The sequence below is a fragment of the Hordeum vulgare genome, chromosome 1H (genome assembly GCF_904849725.1).
Source record: "Hordeum vulgare subsp. vulgare chromosome 1H, MorexV3_pseudomolecules_assembly, whole genome shotgun sequence".
Classification (NCBI taxonomy): Eukaryota; Viridiplantae; Streptophyta; class Magnoliopsida; order Poales; family Poaceae; genus Hordeum; species Hordeum vulgare.
Genome location: NC_058518.1, coordinates 7,290,228 through 7,315,439, shown reverse-complemented (window position 1 = coordinate 7,315,439; position 25,212 = coordinate 7,290,228). Strand labels below are relative to the sequence as shown.

The 25,212-nt window shown below is 44.4% G+C and overlaps 1 protein-coding gene and 2 long non-coding RNA genes across 6 annotated transcripts; 2 read left to right on the top strand and 1 right to left on the bottom strand.

Annotated features, from left to right (window-relative positions):
- Nucleotides 1–6,064, top strand: LOC123432809. 4 transcript variants are annotated; one of them, XR_006624580.1, is made up of 4 exons: nucleotides 1–1,492; nucleotides 1,585–1,695; nucleotides 3,763–3,873; nucleotides 4,388–6,064. It is a non-coding gene; the product is annotated as an uncharacterized LOC123432809 (long non-coding RNA). The 4 variants fall into 4 exon arrangements; XR_006624532.1 differs by having other exon boundaries at nucleotides 1,582–1,695; XR_006624431.1 differs by having other exon boundaries at nucleotides 1–1,695.
- A 4,039-nt stretch (nucleotides 6,065–10,103) lies between these two features.
- LOC123404080 (beta-galactosidase 1-like) lies at nucleotides 10,104–13,712 on the bottom strand. Its single transcript, XM_045098012.1, has 11 exons — nucleotides 13,548–13,712; nucleotides 13,177–13,452; nucleotides 12,998–13,090; nucleotides 12,717–12,869; nucleotides 12,514–12,602; nucleotides 12,244–12,349; nucleotides 12,034–12,121; nucleotides 11,783–11,904; nucleotides 11,323–11,681; nucleotides 11,143–11,231; nucleotides 10,104–11,047 (listed from the first exon to the last, which is right to left on the bottom strand). Exons 1-11 carry the CDS (start codon nucleotides 13,710–13,712, stop codon nucleotides 10,104–10,106), a joined length of 2,484 nt encoding a protein of 827 aa, XP_044953947.1.
- A 2,843-nt stretch (nucleotides 13,713–16,555) lies between these two features.
- On the top strand, nucleotides 16,556–22,619 carry LOC123432706. Its single transcript, XR_006624326.1, has 3 exons — nucleotides 16,556–18,250; nucleotides 20,318–20,428; nucleotides 20,943–22,619. It is a non-coding gene; the product is annotated as an uncharacterized LOC123432706 (long non-coding RNA).
- The last annotated feature ends 2,593 nt before the right edge of the window (nucleotides 22,620–25,212 follow it).

Sequence of the window (25,212 nt, the reverse complement as noted above, 5' to 3'; positions counted from 1 at the left end):
CTCATCTGGTTTGGCGCCTCCCTACAATCTCACTAGAGTACGACTACTATTTTTCTCTGAAGTTGCCTATTTTGTGTATAGTGCTAGACATTATGAGCTGCTCTATTCTATTTTGTGTACATCTAGTTTGCCTCTATCAGTATTCTTTTTAAGAAGGCCGCGCATGTCTCTCCAAAATCTTCAACTTTCGGTCTCGTAATATTTCTGTAGGCTCTTCCTCACCTCACCTTTTCTCTCTCCCTGATCGAGCACCTTCGCCATGGGAGAGGAAGGTTGTTTCATCCGCCTGCTGTACTGCTGCTCTAGGGGACATGCACCTGCTTGTTGTGCTGCTGCTCTGTACGCCATGGACATCCCTCCTCTGGTTCTCCTCGCTCGTCAAGGTAGTAAGCTGCTCTAACCCATCTTCCCCTCTCAAATTCGGTACAAGAAAATGATTTTTGTAACTGGACATCAAAAGCAGAACCGGTGTGTGTTGTTGGTCAAGCAAGAAGAAAGAAAAAAGGCATCCGTTGCCTGCAAAACAAATCTGTGTGTGTGCTGCTCTCCTCCTCCTCTGTTTTTGCTTGTGTCAATTTGCTCCAACAGCTTGCGCGCGTGTGTGCATCCATTGGGAGAGAGAGAGGCTCTTGCCAACACCTCTACAATCTCACCGGAGTTCTATTTTTCTGTGATGTTGCCTATTTTGTTGTTGAAATTGACCGTATCCCTGTGTCAAATGGATATTTTTTCCTCCATTGAAATGAAGCATATTGCTTTTGAGTGCTCACATTGACATTACTGTGGAATAAAATGTTCATTATATGCTCTTCTGTTGAATAACGTGTAAAACAGGTCCAGCCATTTGCCAAGTCTATTATATTTGTTCTAAAAGAAAAGAAAAAAAAAACAGGTTCTTGCCTATCTATAGTATATGTGTTTTCAAAAAAGCTGTATCTTTTTCTTCGAGAGAGATGCACTTCTGTATCAACATTCTTTTTAAAAAGTGACACATGTCTATCCAAAATTTTGAACTTCATGGCCTCGTATAATTTCTTGAGTTGGTGAAAGTAATTGCCGGATACTGAGAGTAACCACAACAGATAAATATGTCATCAAACCACCATGTTCTACCCCATTTTGGAGGAACAAGATTAAAGTCATACCAGCAGAATTAACTACATGAAAGGTCCATCCTTTTCAGGAAAAACCCACCGTGCAGCCCTACGAGCAAGTTCATGAGCAGAAGGATTGAGCTCAATCAATAAATTTGAATACTGGCTAGGCACACATCCACACGGAAACCAGTACTAGATCGAACAGTATTGACCATGGGTTCAGGTTGACAATGGTCATAAACCTCTCATCACTTTGGTATGTTGATTGACCTCTTTTTTGCACTGCATGTGCAGGTGCTAAACATTGGTACGTGTTGGTGGGGCTCGACAAGCTCACCCAGGGAGGGCACCCCCAAGCTGAACTCCATGGAGCCCCGCTCCAGCGTCTAGGACAGGTCTTTGTTACTGGATCCATTACTAGGACATGATTTCTTCTTTTCCTTCTCCATTTGAGATCAACATTCGTTATGTCCTTCTTGTGCAGCAGCAGCAGGATTCCATCGGTACACGAGATGACAAGGGGTTCATCGAGGTGTGTGGTGGTAGGCTCTTTCGTTGGACCCGCTGCCTGTTCGGCATCGGCTCCATAACAGTCATGGTTAGCTCCTCTCCTTCCCCTGCTCCCCTCTGGTTGCGCTCGGGTAGAACAAATACCTGCTTCATTTATATGATAGATGATAATATATGGAACATGTACGTATGGCTTCTTCAGTCTGAATTCGTGTATTTGACTCCTGCTTATATGTAAGAGCATCTATAGCAGACCTCGTATAAAGCCGATCCGCAAAAGTCGTTTGCAGTTCGCGGAAAAACCCTTTTGTGGACCGGCGTGTGCGGCAAAATATCCTTTTATGAGGGTCCATTTTACGGGGTCTGCTGGGCCGCCGCCCACGCTGGCCTGCGAAATCTATTATTTCCATTGCATTTTCAGGCATGAAAACACATTTAGTTGCTTCTTTATTTTCTTCAAAGGCATTGGATACATCATAATTCACCAAATTATTGCTAAAACAGCAAGACCAAAAAAAACAAGAACCACGATTAGACATTTTAGAAGATATCCAACTTCCATAACTGCTCCCACTAGTTGGATCAACATCTTCTCCATGCATTCATTGTTGATCCAGGGGTTCTTCATCTTGCATTCTTCATTCTTCGGCTTTGATTCTAAACAATTAGACGTTGATTCACCTCTAATATCTATTCTAATTGCACATGCAGCTGCATCGTTAGGTTCAATTATACTAAGGAGTGCACGAACATCTATTAAGTTTCTTTCTATCAATAGATCGATGTATTCTTCTTTCCAATACCAAAATTAGCATCTACCTTCCTACACAGATGAACACCTCAATAAGCTACCATAATTTAACCAAATAAGTTGACAAAGCAGAAGAGGAAGAAGGGCATACCCCGTCGTTTCTGCATTTGAAGAATACCCATCCGAGGTGCTGCCGTGTGTTGGATGTGAGCCGCAACACTGTTTCTAGGCAGTCATCGCACTCTATGAGTGGCATCGGCAAGCCGAGCCCAAGCGATGGCCGGAAGAGTCCTTGCCGGCAAACCGACGCCAGCAACTAGAGGATGGAACCAGTACCTGCATGCGGCGCTCGCGCTTTGCCGAGGCTGTGCGGGGTGCTCCCGACCAATCCATGGCTTTGGTGCAGCCAACGGTGGCTGGAAAAGCCAATCTGGTGGTCGCGACAAAACAACCACCGATTTGTAGCTTTCCGGTAAGCCGAGGCACGAGGGCGTGGTGGAGGCCGATCTTGGGACTGCGGCGGCCCACCGTCATGATCCGGACGGCTGGTACGGCCGGAATCGAAGGCGGCACCCGGCGGCGGTAGGTGGGGGAAAAGCGCGGGTGAAATGTCCCACCAACTAACCGCTTAGATATATACAGGGCACCGACGGGGTGGGCGGAAGAACCTGCATTTTCGCGGGTTAGGGTGGGCATTTTGTCGCGCCCCGCAAAAAAAAATTACGGGCCGGACGCGGTAGTGGGGTCTGGTCTAGCAGCATTTTCCGCCTTGACCTGTATTTTGGCGGTTATTTTGCGGGTTCGGCCCTTTTAGGGGGTCTGCTAGAGATACTCTAATAGTACTATGGTGACCATAGGTTGCCATGAGCCCATGACATGGTCATCTATCAAGACCTAAAATATTTGAGAGGTCAACCTGGAAGACTGAATTTGTGCATGTAGCAGCACTCTCCAGTCTCGCGAGCATCAAGTTAATTTTGCAAGTACGATTCCTCGTGCAATTCTGGCTAGACTTGGATCACCTGAAACGAAAAATTACTTGAAGAAATAAATAACGGTCTGCATACATCCGAGTAATCAACTAGTTAATTGTTTGTCGGGTCAACATGTGAGAAATAATTCCAAGGCATGTGGAGGACTTTGTTTCCATTTTTCAGTTAGCCGCATGGTTGATCTGGTTCATTTGCAGTAGTACACATACAAGTTGTCAAAACTAGCGCCTTTCCTGCTCCACTGCCAGTGATAGCAGCAGTAGTCTCACTTTAGATTGTTGGACGTGTGACACTAGCTGTACCCATGCTTGTGACGTTCAATACTTTAAATTTCAGTATCGGCCATTTCCTATTTTCGGATTGTTATCATAATACTTTGACATGGAAATAATGTTTTTTTTTCAATTTACAGAACCAACTAGCCTGTCCTTCCATTTGTGGTATTGATGGCCATGGACCACGGTTCTAGTAGTCGGCAAAGCACGTATCTACTAACTGCTCCTATCCAGGATGCGTGCAAAAGGTGTCACATCATCGCGTTCCTATTCTCATCCCCCCGGCAAAACATCATTGTACACAATGTTGATGCAACAATTGCAACTTGCAAGCTCTATACTAGTTTCAATGGAACCTGGGACTAGCATAGGCCCTGGGACTAGCCGGGGTCCAAACATATATTTTATATTCAAATACAGTTGGAGTGAATCATCATGTCTGTGTTGCTGGGTTAGTGTAGAATATAGCCCATTCTTTCTAAATTAGAGACTTGGTGGCTGGAGTAGGCACTATGTAAACTGGGCATCCTATCATTATTCGGATTCAGGAAAAACAGTATAGCTCAACATGTGAATATATGTCCAGTTCTTTTTGGTTTTCATGTAAATGGTGATAATTTGGAATATATCAAACCATAGCCTGTCCTTACACGATTACACACTTCCCATGTCCATTAGCCTGCTCATGTTTGTTACTACTTCCTAATATATATACATGTTGGTCTTTGTCAGTGTCATGAATTAAATTGTTACATTGTCAAGGTTCCCCTGGAGGTTGGGGCACACCGTGGATGGCTTAAACCCGCCCTTCTTCAGTTACATTCTAGATTGTGGTGCTGATCTCAGTCAGGAAAAGGAAGAGAACATTATTGTTCTTCATCTGTCCGTGAAGAAAGGTACTAGCAACTGCTACTACAACCTAGTACAAGAACTTCCTTTTATCACACTTGCTGCTGCTTTTTACTAGAATTGTCACATATGAGTTGCCATTTGTTATTTTCGTTTTGTTTTGGGGGCCTGCTATATTATAAATACCAAGTTATACCTGAGTTTTTGTCAAAGTATTACTTGAAAGTACAAATGAATTTTGAATGAGTGGAAAACTTAGTAGTAGGCTCATTTTATTAGTTTTCTTCAGTACGATCATGCCTTGTTTTCGTATCATTTTGTTTATGTTGGCAGAATTATTGCACATAATTATAGTTCACATATGATGTTGCATTCGGAAATCGATTTGAACTCATTGAGATGCTCAAGGAGTCACAAACACTCGTCTTGCAATGCAAGCACTTGTGCTGATGACCATCCATCCTTGGTACATTTAATTACATGGCAATTTCTAGGATTCTGGGTTGCGCTGATGGTCTCTAATGCAAGCACTTGTGCTTCTCGTGGTGATTATGGTAAAATAATTAGTGGATTTAGCCCTCAATTTTAGTCCTATGAGTTTTTGTCTTTTGCCGGGTATTGTGTTGCATGCGCTGGAGTGTTTCCCTTGTCGACGTGCTGGGTAATGTGTGTGCTGGTTGCAGTTGGTCCTTGGTTGATCTCCATGCCAGTGGTTGGAATGTTTTGGCTGTGTGATATGTGTGATGGTTTACCAGGCTTTGTTATAAAGAAGCCCCTTATGGCATGTCCTCTAAAACACTATAACTCTGATTCGTCTACTAGTGATGACATGGTTGTTTGATTCCTAGGGTTGTTATCAAATTCTGGCATGTTCTGTCCTATGTACCCTAACAGTGCATTCCTGATATCAATCGTTCCTATGATCATGTACAGTTCATTTGGTCATTTTCACTGTTGCTTGATCATCTATTGTTGCTCGATTGTCTAAATCTTCTTGATTTGGAAAGCTAGACATGCTATTTCCTAACTGCTAGCTCCATAACAGAACATGTATTTCTTTTCACTCATTCATGACTCTCATTTTAATGGGTTTTGTCAATGAAACAATGCAAGATAGGAGTGGGATCACTGAATTGTTTTACATAGATTAGATGACCGGCCGATTGCTATTTTGTTGTGTGCATGTTTACTGGACACATACATTACACTTTTTTTAGCTTGCTCATTATAGACTGGACATTGGTCATGTGGAAGGACTAGCAGACGGATGGCTGCTTGCCCATCCTAGCAAACATGGTGAGCTTCCCCCCTCCTCCACATCTGCATAGCACGCACAGTTTGTATGTTTTGGTTTTCTCGCGTGATTTGAGAACAAAGGCGCAAGCATGGTTCAAAGTAGACTACTCTCCTCTGCTGGTATGGTCACTCGGTTCTGAACTTTAAATTGTATATAATCTTAAAGTGGAGTAATCCCCTGTATCAAATCTGACTTCACCATGATTTGAGTGGAATAATAAGAAGAATATGCATAGCTTCTTGTTGTTAGTTTGTTTGGCATAAAAATTAACATGCGGTGACAATTCTTTTGTTAGTTTTTTATCAAGGCGTGGGAAGTTGTGTCTCTTGATGCGACGACCATCACAGACAAACCGCCAAGTGCTATTGGCAAATGATAGAGGGTCAATTCCTCTGCTTCATGGCGAAGTATCCCAATAGAACACCGCTCACCTTGAGGTCTCTTCAAGGTCGTTGGGACGCTATCAAGCCGGTTTGTAGCCGTTGGGCTGCTTGCTTGGAATAAGACCGCAATGCACCACCAAGTGATACCGTTGAATTGAACTATGTGAGTTCTTTCTCACGTTGTACTTTAAATGTTTGAAACATGTTTCATATGTTGAATTTTGTTTTTGTTTTTTAGGAGTAATTGTGCAAGAAAGGTACAAGGACATGGAAGCTTCCCATGGTAGGTCATTCAACCTAGAGCATTGTTCGAAATTGCATCAACATAGCCAAAACTGGGAGTTCATTGAGGAAGAATCCCCACCGAAGAATGGCTCCCTCACCGAGACGGATGATGATGATGAAGATGATGATGGCCCAAGAAACAAGAACAAGTCGGATGGAAACAAAAAGGCGAAGGACAAGATCAAGAGGGAATCGAAGGCATCAAGCTTGCATGATAAGATAGATATCATGGTGCAATCAAATGAGGAGATGAAGCAGGAGTTGGCCGAGAAGAAAGCGCAGGAGAAGCAAGAAAGTGGCCCTTACTCAAGGAAGAAGGGTTGTGCAAGGCCGCCATTGAGGAGAGGAAAGCCCTTACCGAGGAGAACAAGGCTTTGTCCAAGCTTCTTGCAGAGGAGAACAAGATCATGACAATGAATCACAATAAAATGAACGACATCACCAAAGAATGACATGATATGGCAAGAAAAGAAATCTTGAAGAGAAGAATGATGGCTGCAAGGTGTGATGACTTCAGCGCCGGTGGGGGAATGGGTGGCGGAAATGGAGAGTGATGATGTTGACGATGATGGTCACGGAGATGATAATGGCTTTTGCGTGAGATTCTTTTGGGGTTGTGGAGAGAAACGAGAACCAAGACGGTGGTGAAGATGGTGGTTGCTTTTGCATGATGTTCTTTAGTGTCTTGATAAAAAAAACAATGGTTTAATTTGAGCGAAAATTGTGTTTGGTTGTTCAAATTTGCTACAAATCAATGGAATTGATGCCAAATTGTAAGTTTGAATTCTTGCGATTTGCGGGTTGGCAAGGGCCATGGCAGAACAGAACCTGCCCATGAAACTGTAGAACAGAATATTCGTGAATATTCTGTTTTATAGTTCCACGATGCGGGTTATGTTTTGCCGCGACCCTCGCTAGTCGTAAAAAGCGATTTTTTGCAAACTGTAAACGCGCGATATAGGTCCGTAATATAAGGGTCTGCTAGCAAACGGTAAACATCCTTCTTCTCCTTTTTCTTATCTAAAAAATTGGTGACGTTCACCTATTCGTCGCTTTTTTGTCAAACCCCCTTCCTACGTGCATAGCGATCGCAGGGTTTTTCAAGAAAACTGTCGACGGGACAGCCTTGCCCCTCTATCAAGACCGGATTATCTTTGTCTAGTTGGAACCATCCCTCGCATGAGCCTTCATATTGTATGGTGACGCTGCATGCAACAAGATCCTAACACGCATGGTTTTCTATCCTGGTCGACCTGTACAATACTGTATGGTACACGCACAAAACAAAAATGTAGCTTTGAAAAGGTACACTCACGATGCTCACAAACATAATTTATAAATACTCACATAAATTTCTATTGTTTTCATATTTCAATCAATGTCAAAGACATTTCGGACATGTCCAAATGTTTTAAATGTCAAAGCCATACTCTTTCGTAAATATTCACACAAAATTGTTGGGCAATTGCGGGTGGCTTCCATCGTAAAATTCCTAAAATATCTCATCAATCACAAACCATGTGTTCCACCGTGACCATCTACACCTGCAGGAGGCGTGCTTCGAGCTCCCTCTCGGTCCGCCTTCGAAAACCCAATGTATCACCAAAATCAAGGTAAAGTATTTTGGTAGATTTTTCCCGCTAAATAGGCCCTTAGGATTGTCGCAAATCAAGAATACCATTTAAAATGAAGGAAAACTTAGCCGCCTTTGTACGCCCCTAGTAGCCACCCAGCGCCAGCAGTGAGCCTGCACATTGCCAGAAATACATAGGAATCACCATGGATTTCCACCGGCCAACTGCAGAGATCCATGTGGACGCACGTTATAGGGCTGCTGCACTTGCACGTTGAGAGCGGCATGTCGCCGGTTAACCTACATCCCAGTTGTAACTCGATCGCCAGTATTGTTGCCAACTCTGTGTCAGAAAAATATGAGGGTGTTACGTGAAGAATAACACATGCATAGGAGGCATATACCATACTCAACACAAGAGCCCATGCAAGATCACATGCATAAGAGATAGTAAGAACGATACATGGAATTCGTTCAGGTAGCAACAGTTTAGTACCTTGCACCGCAGATGTGGGATCTAAAATTCTAGATGCTCCTGGTCTGGTATGACTCTGAAGTATATAGAACTTACAAGTATAGAATAATAGTACATTTTTTAAGGCAAACTCGCGAACTTGTTACTGCGTCAGTGTTTACAGGGGCGAACAGAAGATCTTCAACATGGCCTAACCAAGTATTACGACCAACTCCCAGAGTAAGTGAATGTTACAGCGTCATGTGTAACTGCTCCGTACTGCACCACACTGCCGGTTTAGCCCCCCCCCCCCCCCCGAGTGTAACTCTTATTGTCAACTATGTGTGAGAAGAATATGAGGGTGTTACGTGCTGATGAATGACACAAGAGGCCTGCGTTATCGCATGCATAAGAATGATATTGTAGATGGTCCATAGGCATATAGTACCATAATTAACACAAGAGCCCTGCATTATCACATGCATCAGAATGATACGATACATGGAATTCGTCCAGGTGTAGCAAAAGTTTAGTACATGTAGCTAGCATCGCAGATGTGGGATCTAAAATTCTATATGCTCCTGGTCCGGACTTTAATTGAATAACATTTGTGATAGTTACAGAACCTTATTGTTTCAAACTATGTGATGAGTACATATGAAACTTGGAAAATCACCGCAACAAATTCTTCATGTGCCTGTGTCTCCGACGGAAAATCTTCCCCATAACAAAACGAGCTGCCACAATCACCCCAACAAATTCTAGATTGAACCTTGATCCATCAAAAATCACATGAACTGAACCATGCATTTGTTCTAGGCTAATTAGCCCCCTAACACATATCCTGCAGAATAATTAACCTGTTCCTCACGGTAGCTAACACTTAGAGCACTAACAATCGCATGTGAAGACCACATTTGATCATCAATTTAAAATGTTTTCCCCGAAATGTCATATAACTTATTTAAAGAACTTTACCACATAAGTGATACGTTATTTACATAATGTTTGTGATGGTTATAGTAGAACACTTGCTCGCACACTTGAGAGGGCCACTGTGCGAGTTAATCAGAAAATATATGTAATAGAATGAAATAATACTTTTTTGTTAAGCAATGGAAAATCGTATTATTTAGATTTACAAGAAGTTTAAACAAACCTTTTTATTATCAACAGAATGAGACATGAGAAAGAACATTAAAAATAAATAAGTGTATTTGTTTGTGCCAAATGAATGGAACATTATGTAGAAAAAGTTAATTTTTTTAAACTATACGTGGATGCTGTTAAATATTTAATTTAATTAAAGGTGCAAAATTTATTTTCCCACGTTGTTACTTGTGATTCAAATAAGCAAACCCATATGTATATAAGAAATAGAAATTACCAACGCATATGTATTGTCTGCCTGTTTCTTCAACCGAAAATCTTCACCCTATAGCAAACTGATCGAGGAGGCGAAAAATTCTTGGTTTAACCTCGATGATCTCCATCGAAAATCACATGAAGCGAACCATGTAATTGTTCTGGGCTAATTACTTAGCCCCCTAACACATATGCCTAGCTCCTGATTGACGTTAGCTAACACTAAGCCTAAACGACACTAACTATAATTTATTCCTTGGTTCATGTGGGGATCAGCAGGTTGCCTGCACGGTGAGCACGCCGGAGTCACACCCGGACCCGGCGCGGAAGTCCTCCGTGTGCCGCACCGTGCACGACTCCTTGCCGACGCACGCTGCCGTGAACGCCGCCAGCGCCGCCTTGGACTCGCAGCCGCCCTGGTACGCGCCGCACTTGCCGCGCGTGACGCCGAGGCTGGCCACGTCCACGCTGGAGATGGTCCTGCCATGGCTGCACGCCAGCGCCACCTCGTCGCCGACCTCGGCGGCCTCCGCGCACGCCGCCCCGACAGCGACGGTGTGGAAGCTCACCCTCGTCGGGTCGCCGCCGGCCTCCTCGAACAGCACCATCGTGTTGGGCTCGCCGGCCTTGAGGAACGACCGTGGCACATGGTAGAACCTCTGGGACGGCTCGTTGCAGCCAGTGAGGCACTTCTGCCCGTCGCCATCCGCCATGAATGTGCCGCGGTAGTCGCACCGCCGGCAGCCGTCCATGTCCGCGGCGACGTATGACGGCCAGTAGCGGCCCAGGTTGTTGCCGTTGACCCACACCACGCCCTTGCCGAGCCCCAGCAGGTCCGCCACCACGGGCTCCTCACCGGTGGGGGCCTCAAAGGTCGCCTTGTACCAGGTGAAGGGGCGGTGCACCGGGATGGTGCCGCCTCTCCATTGGCTGCGGTCCTTGGCCTTGTCGAGGTGGGTCTCCCTGTACTCGCCGGCGAGGCCGGCCTTGTAGGACCAGGAGCTGTTGGAGAGGTCGTAGGCGGTGGTGTTGGTGACGGTGTCGACGAGCTTCACCGGCCCTCCCACGATGCCGGCGGGCATCATCTCGAACAGAGCACCATAGTTCTTGAGCCCGATGGTGGCGCTGAGGAGGGAGATGTAGTTCTTGCCAGAGTGGAGCTTCACCGGTGTCTCCATTTGGAAGACGAATCCGCCATTAGGAGCGTAGTGCCTCCCTGCATGCCAATTAATCAAATCAATTAACATTAGCTTGATCAAGTTCATTAATCCATCAGTGTGCAAACCACTCAGAGTATATTGGGACGCTCACCAACAAGCTTGCCATTGACGAAAGCGTAGAGCTCATGGCCAGTCGTGTTCACGTGCAACTTGTAGTTCGATTCCCCCTTGTGCTCCAAGCTGCACATTTTGATCATCACCAGAGATTAATTTATATTTCAATCTTATGCAACAGTGTAGTTCTGTATTAAGCATCAAGATGTTTGATTACCTTGTCCTGTACCATAGGTAGTCGCTCTGGTCGCCCGACGTCGCGATCTGCTCGAGCAGCTCGTTCTTCCTGAAGTTACCCTTCTCGTCCGTCATGAAAGGATGGAGGTTCTCGGGCATCCACGACCAAGCAAGGCCATCCGTCACGGTTTCCACCCCCGGCCTCTTCACCATCACCGACGTCTGTGTCTTGATCTTGGCGCTGTTGTACGCGACGGTCTTGCAGTCCGGCAGGATGCTCACGGACCATGCGGGCACGACATGGGTTGCGCCGTCGTCGAGGGTCACATTGACCTCCTTGTCGTCGAACTTGTTGCTGATGAAGCAGGCAGAGGAGTTGTCCAGCGTGTACTTGGTAACCTAGTGTAGATATTGATGAACCAAATGGATCAATTTTGTTGTGAACACCATTAAAAACAGTGCTAGGATTTTTGTATTGTATGTGAATGCATGTTAGTTACCATGACGTTGGTGTTGCCCATGGTGGTGTCCTTGTAGTCCCCATGGAGTAGGATCTTCTCCATGGACTTGAGGACATTGTGGAGGTCCTTGAGGTGCCCGTATTTTGGCTGCCTGATGTTACCTGAAAACAAAAACATAAAAGGATAATGAATATGATTTGCATATTGACACTAATTATTAATTTACAAGATGCAAATAAGCTTGGGACGAATATATGAATTGAAGGAACAACAAGAGATGGTTCACGTACCGTACTCATCGAGAGGGGCATCGTAGTCATAGCTGGTTGTGATGTATGGGCCACCCGACGTGCGGCCAAAGTTGGTGCCACCATGGTACTGATCACATATAAATTGACGATCAACATGTCAAATGATGTAAAATTCAGTTCATGCCAGCCTGCTAGAGGATGGAAATTAATGTAGAAGAGAAAAGTATAGATTAGTTATAAATCAATCACCATGTAGTAGTTCTGGAGCGATCCTCGCGTCTGGAAGAACATGGCAACAGAGAAGGCGATGTCTTCGGCGGACCGGTGGAAATCAGGCTTGTCCCAGGCTTTGAACCTAATTATATATCGTGGATAAAATGTAAGAGCAATCTGAACTTCATTCAACATATAGTAGAACGTGCTAACCAATTTCGCGCATATGCATGTAGGTTCCATAAGAAAAAAAGAAGGAAAATTAATATATAAAGGTTGATCCAGGTATATATATATGTAGGGTACCAGCCAGTCCAGTTCTCAGTCCAGATCTTGGGGATGTCGGTCCTCTTGGGGAACCAGTCGTGGCAGTAGAAGCCGTTGCAGGTGTTGATCTAGTAATTAAGAAGACTTAGCATTGAGTTTTTTTTGTTTTACACTTGGGAAGAAAGAAGAATAATAATTGGTAGAGACAAAAATAGGAAAGATGAAAATGTGCATGCGCTGACCACGTTGGGTGGGACGTCTTGGTCCTGCTGGCACATGATCCACGGCACGCCTACGTTCTGCTTGTTGGCCATGGCGGCGCACCAGTGGATGTACTCAGACGCCGACTCGTCGTTGTTGAGCTTGTCCATGACGTTCCCGTACTCGTTCTCGATCTATATATGTAAATTGTTCACATATATATATGTTATATTCACTGATCCACTCTTTTGTCGACGACAAGTAGCTAGGAATGCAAGCTAGATAAGTTTCACATAATTAATATTAGTTAGTTACTACGTACCTGAGAGAGGATGATGGGGCCTCCCTGTCCGGCGAACATCTTGGCCTCCTTGAGCTTGTCGACGATGAGGGTCGTGAAGGTCTCCATCTCTTGCTGCAAGCATCAATAACTTGGTCGTATTTTGACCTCCAAGGAAAACCATTATATTGTTGGGAAGGATCTGCTAGCAGTGTGGGTACCTCGAAGGGGTTGTTGTGCATGCGGAACTGCATGCCGGAGATGTCGCGCAGCCATGCCGGCAGGCCGCCGTAGTTCCACTCGCCGCAGATGTAGGGGCCGATGCGGAGGATGGCGTACATGCCGGCGTCCTGGACCTCCTTGAAGAAGCGCACGATGTCGTAGCTGCCCTCGAAGTTGTACTGCCGGCGGCGAGGCTCGTGGCCGTTCCAGAAGACGTACGTCTCGATGGCGTCCAGCCCGCCCTCCTTGGCCTTCCTGATCAGATCCGGCCACATCTGCAGGCAAGCAACGATCGAGACTTACAATTCATTCATGGAAACTAAGACGAGACGATGGTGTATTCATCTGCTGCTCCGTGTGCAATGCATACCTCTGGCGTGCTCCTGGGGTAGTGGATGGAGCCGGAGATGAGGAGGCGGCGCTCGCCATCGATGACCATCGACCGGCCGTCGTACCCGACCTCAGTGCCGCTGGCGACGGCCGCGGCCGCCGCGAGGAGGAGGAGCGCAAGTGGTTGCCACGACACGCGCTCCATGGCGAGAAGCTGCTAGCTAGGGAGAAGAAAGGATGCACGCACGCACCGCCGGCCGTGTGTATTTATTGGGGAAAGAAAGATATATTGGCGTGGATTAGTAGGATAAGCAAAGAGCCACGCACGCACTCATGCGTGCAGCTAACAAACTGTGTTAGAGCCATGGATTAGTAGGATAAGCACGCGTGTGTATATGGAAGTGCATATTCACATGGACTCTTGTTTTAAATCAGATGGTCTATTCGTTTTATCTATTCTTTGATTAGGAAGGGAGAGAGTCGCGATGAGAGAGCACATGCATCTGTGAAAGTATGATTTGATCGAACTGTCTCTTTCATTGATGATCCATGAGGATTAAATACACAGGGAATTAACCGTCGCCACGAACGGATGCGTCCGCTCGTGGGGGTCGTGAAAAAACCGTCGCGTCGGTTGGCTAGCAACCCGCACGAAGCGGTTCTGTACAAGGGAGGATTATTCCCTAATTATTATAATTAGTTTAAAATAAATCCTAACACCCCCTAATCCTCGCTTGTCCTTGAGACCCATCATCTTTGAAATGTTCTCCTCCAAAACCCTGTGGAAAAAATTGAGAAGAAAACATACAATATGCCATGAAAAACTCCTTCTAAAACCCAGTGGGAAAATAAAGAGAAAATGACATATATCGTCCATGCTTGCATTGATATTGCCTCATTAAAAACCTTTCGTGAGAAACCATGTGGAAAAACTCCCTGTGGTAGAAATTCTGTAAGAAAGGTACAAGGACACGGAAGCTTCCTGTGGTAGGCCATTCAACCTAAAGCATTGTTTGAAATTGCATCAACATAGCCAAAAGTGAAAGTTGATTGAGAAATAATCCCAACCGAAGAGCTTCTTGCAAGCCTATGATCACTCCTAGCTTGCGTGCCCTACAAATACATCCACAAATGTGTTGATTAATTCATAATTCCTTTAATTTTGTATTGATAAGTTTCGAAAAAAATCAATTTCGTGAATTAGACTACGTACTCTGCCCATCGAAAGGCGTTGTCCAAGGCTTGGAGAGAGCCTCCAACGTATGGAGTCGGAGGGTTATCTCCAGTGGCAATCCACCATCCCACCGGGATCCTTACTGCATTGAGCCCGTTTACCGCCATGAAGCATGGAATCAACAAAGTTGAACTAAGCACATGCTCTATAAAACCCAGATTGAGGGAGTACTACCTATGTTACTCCCACTATGGGTAGTATCAAGGAGAGGTACTTCCTCCTTCTTGGTGTATAGGTCATCTTAGGTAGTGCATCGCGGCCAAGACGAAGAGAAAAAAAAGAAAAAAAATGTTAATTTTTCTAATTAATACCATTGCATGCAATGAATTGATCGCTGCTGTTGTGGACACTGTGCCTTTTATAGGGACAAAATAATAGCAACAAAAGGAGAGGTAGACATGAAGAAAAAACTTATACCAACAAAGTTGATGGTCAAATTTATAGGGACTAGTCGGGTGTCCACCATCAGACGAGGGAGGAACACGGGACGAGGTAGACATGAAGAAAAAACTTATACCAACAAAGTTGAACGTCTTCTTAGTTTCGTAGTCCCTTCGTTTGGAATGGATGTATCTAGGTTTATTTTAGTTGTAGATACATTTATTTTTATTACTTTTACGACAAGTAATTCCAGACGAAGGGAGTATATTTGTATTGAACATGTTTATTAGGTTTTACATTTAGATTTATATATAATAGGTGAAGGAAGTTTAGGCTAGAATCGTTAAACGGGATATACAGAGAGCAATGAGCATGATCCACGTGACGTGAAGTGTATGTCGTTGGATTCGAAAAAATGAATGGACCAAATGGAAGGAGGGGATCGATCCATGAGAGCTCAACGCTGACCAATCAGAAGCATTCGTCGATGACGAAAACCTTCTATGGCTCGCGCGCTCTTGTTGGTCCGCGCCAGAAGGAAAATTCGTTTCGAACCGGCGCGTACAGGCCCGCCAAGACCACATGAAATTTTTCATGGTTTTGAACTATTGCAGCGGGCAGGCCCATCGGTGCCAATTAAAAATGATTTTTAAGATAACCAAACACCAACCAGTAGAGACGATAGGCCCTCCTTCCCGATTCCCAACCAACCCCGCCCCCAACCCCAACCCCAACCCCATCTCATCCCCATCCCCATCCCATCCCCATCCCCATCCAGCCGCCAATGACCACCTCCCTCTCCGACAACCGGCGAGCTCCCCACTCCCAGACTCGTCGGCGACCTTCCGGCCTCCGCCTTCTACGCCACCCTTCTCTCCCTACACCCCAGATCGAATCCAGCAGCTCAGGACGAAACCCTAGCTCGATGCCATGGCCACACCAGCAGCAGTCCCTCCCTCCCTAGCCCGCGGCCATGGCGACCTAGCAGGCAAGAGGAACCTGAACCCTATCACCGGCCATGGCGAGCGTGGAAGGCACCATGGGAGAGGAGGCATGTGCTGCTGCTCAAGACCCTAAACTAGAAAGGAAGTAATAAGCTGCTCCGACCCATCTCATCCTCTCAGATTTCCTCAGATTTGGTACAAGAAAATGATCCAGCTCATTAGAGTAGTATTTTTCTGCGACGTTGCCTATTTTGTTGTTGAACTGGCCCTATTATTCTGTCAAATGAGTCTTTTTGTTTTTCCTTCTTTGAAATGAAGCATATTGCTTTCGAGTGCTAGACATCACGGAGCTGTTCTATTCTTTTGAATGACTTGTAAGAAGGAGCCAACCATTTGCCAGCTCTATTATAGTTGTTCAAAACGAAAAAAAAACAGGTTCTTGCCTACCTGAAAGATCTTTACAAAAAAATGATTTGTTATTCGCATGATCTCATCTGGTTTGGCGCCTCCCTACAATCTCACTAGAGTACGACTACTATTTTTCTCTGAAGTTGCCTATTTTGTGTATAGTGCTAGACATTATGAGCTGCTCTATTCTATTTTGTGTACATCTAGTTTGCCTCTATCAGTATTCTTTTTAAGAAGGCCGCGCATGTCTCTCCAAAATCTTCAACTTTCGGTCTCGTAATATTTCTGTAGGCTCTTCCTCACCTCACCTTTTCTCTCTCCCTGATCGAGCACCTTCGCCATGGGAGAGGAAGGTTGTTTCATCCGCCTGCTGTACTGCTGCTCTAGGGGACATGCACCTGCTTGTTGTGCTGCTGCTCTGTACGCCATGGACATCCCTCCTCTGGTTCTCCTCGCTCGTCAAGGTAGTAAGCTGCTCTAACCCATCTTCCCCTCTCAAATTCGGTACAAGAAAATGATTTTTGTAACTGGACATCAAAAGCAGAACCGGTGTGTGTTGTTGGTCAAGCAAGAAGAAAGAAAAAAGGCATCCGTTGCCTGCAAAACAAATCTGTGTGTGTGCTGCTCTCCTCCTCCTCTGTTTTTGCTTGTGTCAATTTGCTCCAACAGCTTGCGCGCGTGTGTGCATCCATTGGGAGAGAGAGAGGCTCTTGCCAACACCTCTACAATCTCACCGGAGTTCTATTTTTCTGTGATGTTGCCTATTTTGTTGTTGAAATTGACCGTATCCCTGTGTCAAATGGATATTTTTTCCTCCATTGAAATGAAGCATATTGCTTTTGAGTGCTCACATTGACATTACTGTGGAATAAAATGTTCATTATATGCTCTTCTGTTGAATAACGTGTAAAACAGGTCCAGCCATTTGCCAAGTCTATTATATTTGTTCTAAAAGAAAAGAAAAAAAAAACAGGTTCTTGCCTATCTATAGTATATGTGTTTTCAAAAAAGCTGTATCTTTTTCTTCGAGAGAGATGCACTTCTGTATCAACATTCTTTTTAAAAAGTGACACATGTCTATCCAAAATTTTGAACTTCATGGCCTCGTATAATTTCTTGAGTTGGTGAAAGTAATTGCCGGATACTGAGAGTAACCACAACAGATAAATATGTCATCAAACCACCATGTTCTACCCCATTTTGGAGGAACAAGATTAAAGTCATACCAGCAGAATTAACTACATGAAAGGTCCATCCTTTTCAGGAAAAACCCACCGTGCAGCCCTACGAGCAAGTTCATGAGCAGAAGGATTGAGCTCAATCAATAAATTTGAATACTGGCTAGGCACACATCCACACGGAAACCAGTACTAGATCGAACAGTATTGACCATGGGTTCAGGTTGACAATGGTCATAAACCTCTCATCACTTTGGTATGTTGATTGACCTCTTTTTTGCACTGCATGTGCAGGTGCTAAACATTGGTACGTGTTGGTGGGGCTCGACAAGCTCACCCAGGGAGGGCACCCCCAAGCTGAACTCCATGGAGCCCCGCTCCAGCGTCTAGGACAGGTCTTTGTTACTGGATCCATTACTAGGACATGATTTCTTCTTTTCCTTCTCCATTTGAGATCAACATTCGTTATGTCCTTCTTGTGCAGCAGCAGCAGGATTCCATCGGTACACGAGATGACAAGGGGTTCATCGAGGTGTGTGGTGGTAGGCTCTTTCGTTGGACCCGCTGCCTGTTCGGCATCGGCTCCATAACAGTCATGGTTAGCTCCTCTCCTTCCCCTGCTCCCCTCTGGTTGCGCTCGGGTAGAACAAATACCTGCTTCATTTATATGATAGATGATAATATATGGAACATGTACGTATGGCTTCTTCAGTCTGAATTCGTGTATTTGACTCCTGCTTATATGTAAGAGCATCTATAGCAGACCTCGTATAAAGCCGATCCGCAAAAGTCGTTTGCAGTTCGCGGAAAAACCCTTTTGTGGACCGGCGTGTGCGGCAAAATATCCTTTTATGAGGGTCCATTTTACGGGGTCTGCTGGGCCGCCGCCCACGCTGGCCTGCGAAATCTATTATTTCCATTGCATTTTCAGGCATGAAAACACATTTAGTTGCTTCTTTATTTTCTTCAAAGGCATTGGATACATCATAATTCACCAAATTATTGCTAAAACAGCAAGACCAAAAAAAACAAGAACCACAATTAGACATTTTAGAAGATATCCAACTTCCATAACTGCTCCCACTAGTTGGATCAACATCTTCTCCATGCATTCATTGTTGATCCAGGGGTTCTTCATCTTGCATTCTTCATTCTTCGGCTTTGATTCTAAACAATTAGACGTTGATTCACCTCTAATATCTATTCTAATTGCACATGCAGCTGCATCGTTAGGTTCAATTATACTAAGGAGTGCACGAACATCTATTAAGTTTCTTTCTATCAATAGATCGATGTATTCTTCTTTCCAATACCAAAATTAGCATCTACCTTCCTACACAGATGAACACCTCAATAAGCTACCATAATTTAACCAAATAAGTTGACAAAGCAGAAGAGGAAGAAGGGCATACCCCGTCGTTTCTGCATTTGAAGAATACCCATCCGAGGTGCTGCCGTGTGTTGGATGTGAGCCGCAACACTGTTTCTAGGCAGTCATCGCACTCTATGAGTGGCATCGGCAAGCCGAGCCCAAGCGATGGCCGGAAGAGTCCTTGCCGGCAAACCGACGCCAGCAACTAGAGGATGGAACCAGTACCTGCATGCGGCGCTCGCGCTTTGCCGAGGCTGTGCGGGGTGCTCCCGACCAATCCATGGCTTTGGTGCAGCCAACGGTGGCTGGAAAAGCCAATCTGGTGGTCGCGACAAAACAACCACCGATTTGTAGCTTTCCGGTAAGCCGAGGCACGAGGGCGTGGTGGAGGCCGATCTTGGGACTGCGGCGGCCCACCGTCATGATCCGGACGGCTGGTACGGCCGGAATCGAAGGCGGCACCCGGCGGCGGTAGGTGGGGGAAAAGCGCGGGTGAAATGTCCCACCAACTAACCGCTTAGATATATACAGGGCACCGACGGGGTGGGCGGAAGAACCTGCATTTTCGCGGGTTAGGGTGGGCATTTTGTCGCGCCCCGCAAAAAAAAATTACGGGCCGGACGCGGTAGTGGGGTCTGGTCTAGCAGCATTTTCCGCCTTGACCTGTATTTTGGCGGTTATTTTGCGGGTTCGGCCCTTTTAGGGGGTCTGCTAGAGATACTCTAATAGTACTATGGTGACCATAGGTTGCCATGAGCCCATGACATGGTCATCTATCAAGACCTAAAATATTTGAGAGGTCAACCTGGAAGACTGAATTTGTGCATGTAGCAGCACTCTCCAGTCTCGCGAGCATCAAGTTAATTTTGCAAGTACGATTCCTCGTGCAATTCTGGCTAGACTTGGATCACCTGAAACGAAAAATTACTTGAAGAAATAAATAACGGTCTGCATACATCCGAGTAATCAACTAGTTAATTGTTTGTCGGGTCAACATGTGAGAAATAATTCCAAGGCATGTGGAGGACTTTGTTTCCATTTTTCAGTTAGCCGCATGGTTGATCTGGTTCATTTGCAGTAGTACACATACAAGTTGTCAAAACTAGCGCCTTTCCTGCTCCACTGCCAGTGATAGCAGCAGTAGTCTCACTTTAGATTGTTGGACGTGTGACACTAGCTGTACCCATGCTTGTGACGTTCAATACTTTAAATTTCAGTATCGGCCATTTCCTATTTTCGGATTGTTATCATAATACTTTGACATGGAAATAATGTTTTTTTTTCAATTTACAGAACCAACTAGCCTGTCCTTCCATTTGTGGTATTGATGGCCATGGACCACGGTTCTAGTAGTCGGCAAAGCACGTATCTACTAACTGCTCCTATCCAGGATGCGTGCAAAAGGTGTCACATCATCGCGTTCCTATTCTCATCCCCCCGGCAAAACATCATTGTACACAATGTTGATGCAACAATTGCAACTTGCAAGCTCTATACTAGTTTCAATGGAACCTGGGACTAGCATAGGCCCTGGGACTAGCCGGGGTCCAAACATATATTTTATATTCAAATACAGTTGGAGTGAATCATCATGTCTGTGTTGCTGGGTTAGTGTAGAATATAGCCCATTCTTTCTAAATTAGAGACTTGGTGGCTGGAGTAGGCACTATGTAAACTGGGCATCCTATCATTATTCGGATTCAGGAAAAACAGTATAGCTCAACATGTGAATATATGTCCAGTTCTTTTTGGTTTTCATGTAAATGGTGATAATTTGGAATATATCAAACCATAGCCTGTCCTTACACGATTACACACTTCCCATGTCCATTAGCCTGCTCATGTTTGTTACTACTTCCTAATATATATACATGTTGGTCTTTGTCAGTGTCATGAATTAAATTGTTACATTGTCAAGGTTCCCCTGGAGGTTGGGGCACACCGTGGATGGCTTAAACCCGCCCTTCTTCAGTTACATTCTAGATTGTGGTGCTGATCTCAGTCAGGAAAAGGAAGAGAACATTATTGTTCTTCATCTGTCCGTGAAGAAAGGTACTAGCAACTGCTACTACAACCTAGTACAAGAACTTCCTTTTATCACACTTGCTGCTGCTTTTTACTAGAATTGTCACATATGAGTTGCCATTTGTTATTTTCGTTTTGTTTTGGGGGCCTGCTATATTATAAATACCAAGTTATACCTGAGTTTTTGTCAAAGTATTACTTGAAAGTACAAATGAATTTTGAATGAGTGGAAAACTTAGTAGTAGGCTCATTTTATTAGTTTTCTTCAGTACGATCATGCCTTGTTTTCGTATCATTTTGTTTATGTTGGCAGAATTATTGCACATAATTATAGTTCACATATGATGTTGCATTCGGAAATCGATTTGAACTCATTGAGATGCTCAAGGAGTCACAAACACTCGTCTTGCAATGCAAGCACTTGTGCTGATGACCATCCATCCTTGGTACATTTAATTACATGGCAATTTCTAGGATTCTGGGTTGCGCTGATGGTCTCTAATGCAAGCACTTGTGCTTCTCGTGGTGATTATGGTAAAATAATTAGTGGATTTAGCCCTCAATTTTAGTCCTATGAGTTTTTGTCTTTTGCCGGGTATTGTGTTGCATGCGCTGGAGTGTTTCCCTTGTCGACGTGCTGGGTAATGTGTGTGCTGGTTGCAGTTGGTCCTTGGTTGATCTCCATGCCAGTGGTTGGAATGTTTTGGCTGTGTGATATGTGTGATGGTTTACCAGGCTTTGTTATAAAGAAGCCCCTTATGGCATGTCCTCTAAAACACTATAACTCTGATTCGTCTACTAGTGATGACATGGTTGTTTGATTCCTAGGGTTGTTATCAAATTCTGGCATGTTCTGTCCTATGTACCCTAACAGTGCATTCCTGATATCAATCGTTCCTATGATCATGTACAGTTCATTTGGTCATTTTCACTGTTGCTTGATCATCTATTGTTGCTCGATTGTCTAAATCTTCTTGATTTGGAAAGCTAGACATGCTATTTCCTAACTGCTAGCTCCATAACAGAACATGTATTTCTTTTCACTCATTCATGACTCTCATTTTAATGGGTTTTGTCAATGAAACAATGCAAGATAGGAGTGGGATCACTGAATTGTTTTACATAGATTAGATGACCGGCCGATTGCTATTTTGTTGTGTGCATGTTTACTGGACACATACATTACACTTTTTTTAGCTTGCTCATTATAGACTGGACATTGGTCATGTGGAAGGACTAGCAGACGGATGGCTGCTTGCCCATCCTAGCAAACATGGTGAGCTTCCCCCCTCCTCCACATCTGCATAGCACGCACAGTTTGTATGTTTTGGTTTTCTCGCGTGATTTGAGAACAAAGGCGCAAGCATGGTTCAAAGTAGACTACTCTCCTCTGCTGGTATGGTCACTCGGTTCTGAACTTTAAATTGTATATAATCTTAAAGTGGAGTAATCCCCTGTATCAAATCTGACTTCACCATGATTTGAGTGGAATAATAAGAAGAATATGCATAGCTTCTTGTTGTTAGTTTGTTTGGCATAAAAATTAACATGCGGTGACAATTCTTTTGTTAGTTTTTTATCAAGGCGTGGGAAGTTGTGTCTCTTGATGCGACGACCATCACAGACAAACCGCCAAGTGCTATTGGCAAATGATAGAGGGTCAATTCCTCTGCTTCATGGCGAAGTATCCCAATAGAACACCGCTCACCTTGAGGTCTCTTCAAGGTCGTTGGGACGCTATCAAGCCGGTTTGTAGCCGTTGGGCTGCTTGCTTGGAATAAGACCGCAATGCACCACCAAGTGATACCGTTGAATTGAACTATGTGAGTTCTTTCTCACGTTGTACTTTAAATGTTTGAAACATGTTTCATATGTTGAATTTTGTTTTTGTTTTTTAGGAGTAATTGTGCAAGAAAGGTACAAGGACATGGAAGCTTCCCATGGTAGGTCATTCAACCTAGAGCATTGTTCGAAATTGCATCAACATAGCCAAAACTGGGAGTTCATTGAGGAAGAATCCCCACCGAAGAATGGCTCCCTCACCGAGACGGATGATGATGATGAAGATGATGATGGCCCAAGAAACAAGAACAAGTCGGATGGAAACAAAAAGGCGAAGGACAAGATCAAGAGGGAATCGAAGGCATCAAGCTTGCATGATAAGATAGATATCATGGTGCAATCAAATGAGGAGATGAAGCAGGAGTTGGCCGAGAAGAAAGCGCAGGAGAAGCAAGAAAGTGGCCCTTACTCAAGGAAGAAGGGTTGTGCAAGGCCGCCATTGAGGAGAGGAAAGCCCTTACCGAGGAGAACAAGGCTTTGTCCAAGCTTCTTGCAGAGGAGAACAAGATCATGACAATGAATCACAATAAAATGAACGACATCACCAAAGAATGACATGATATGGCAAGAAAAGAAATCTTGAAGAGAAGAATGATGGCTGCAAGGTGTGATGACTTCAGCGCCGGTGGGGGAATGGGTGGCGGAAATGGAGAGTGATGATGTTGACGATGATGGTCACGGAGATGATAATGGCTTTTGCGTGAGATTCTTTTGGGGTTGTGGAGAGAAACGAGAACCAAGACGGTGGTGAAGATGGTGGTTGCTTTTGCATGATGTTCTTTAGTGTCTTGATAAAAAAAACAATGGTTTAATTTGAGCGAAAATTGTGTTTGGTTGTTCAAATTTGCTACAAATCAATGGAATTGATGCCAAATTGTAAGTTTGAATTCTTGCGATTTGCGGGTTGGCAAGGGCCATGGCAGAACAGAACCTGCCCATGAAACTGTAGAACAGAATATTCGTGAATATTCTGTTTTATAGTTCCACGATGCGGGTTATGTTTTGCCGCGACCCTCGCTAGTCGTAAAAAGCGATTTTTTGCAAACTGTAAACGCGCGATATAGGTCCGTAATATAAGGGTCTGCTAGCAAACGGTAAACATCCTTCTTCTCCTTTTTCTTATCTAAAAAATTGGTGACGTTCACCTATTCGTCGCTTTTTTGTCAAACCCCCTTCCTACGTGCATAGCGATCGCAGGGTTTTTCAAGAAAACTGTCGACGGGACAGCCTTGCCCCTCTATCAAGACCGGATTATCTTTGTCTAGTTGGAACCATCCCTCGCATGAGCCTTCATATTGTATGGTGACGCTGCATGCAACAAGATCCTAACACGCATGGTTTTCTATCCTGGTCGACCTGTACAATACTGTATGGTACACGCACAAAACAAAAATGTAGCTTTGAAAAGGTACACTCACGATGCTCACAAACATAATTTATAAATACTCACATAAATTTCTATTGTTTTCATATTTCAATCAATGTCAAAGACATTTCGGACATGTCCAAATGTTTTAAATGTCAAAGCCATACTCTTTCGTAAATATTCACACAAAATTGTTGGGCAATTGCGGGTGGCTTCCATCGTAAAATTCCTAAAATATCTCATCAATCACAAACCATGTGTTCCACCGTGACCATCTACACCTGCAGGAGGCGTGCTTCGAGCTCCCTCTCGGTCCGCCTTCGAAAACCCAATGTATCACCAAAATCAAGGTAAAGTATTTTGGTAGATTTTTCCCGCTAAATAGGCCCTTAGGATTGTCGCAAATCAAGAATACCATTTAAAATGAAGGAAAACTTAGCCGCCTTTGTACGCCCCTAGTAGCCACCCAGCGCCAGCAGTGAGCCTGCACATTGCCAGAAATACATAGGAATCACCATGGATTTCCACCGGCCAACTGCAGAGATCCATGTGGACGCACGTTATAGGGCTGCTGCACTTGCACGTTGAGAGCGGCATGTCGCCGGTTAACCTACATCCCAGTTGTAACTCGATCGCCAGTATTGTTGCCAACTCTGTGTCAGAAAAATATGAGGGTGTTACGTGAAGAATAACACATGCATAGGAGGCATATACCATACTCAACACAAGAGCCCATGCAAGATCACATGCATAAGAGATAGTAAGAACGATACATGGAATTCGTTCAGGTAGCAACAGTTTAGTACCTTGCACCGCAGATGTGGGATCTAAAATTCTAGATGCTCCTGGTCTGGTATGACTCTGAAGTATATAGAACTTACAAGTATAGAATAATAGTACATTTTTTAAGGCAAACTCGCGAACTTGTTACTGCGTCAGTGTTTACAGGGGCGAA

Bases quoted from the DNA above. Each gene is read 5' to 3' on its own strand.
- LOC123404080 (XM_045098012.1), bottom strand. From the start codon at position 13,712: ATGGAGCGCGTGTCGTGGCAACCACTTGCGCTCCTCCTCCTCGCGGCG. The intron at 13,091-13,176 runs GTACCCACACTG...TGATGCTTGCAG, and splicing joins TGCACAACAACCCCTTCGAG to CAAGAGATGGAGACCTTCAC. The intron at 11,232-11,322 runs GTAATCAAACAT...CAAAATGTGCAG, and splicing joins TACCTATGGTACAGGACAAG to CTTGGAGCACAAGGGGGAAT.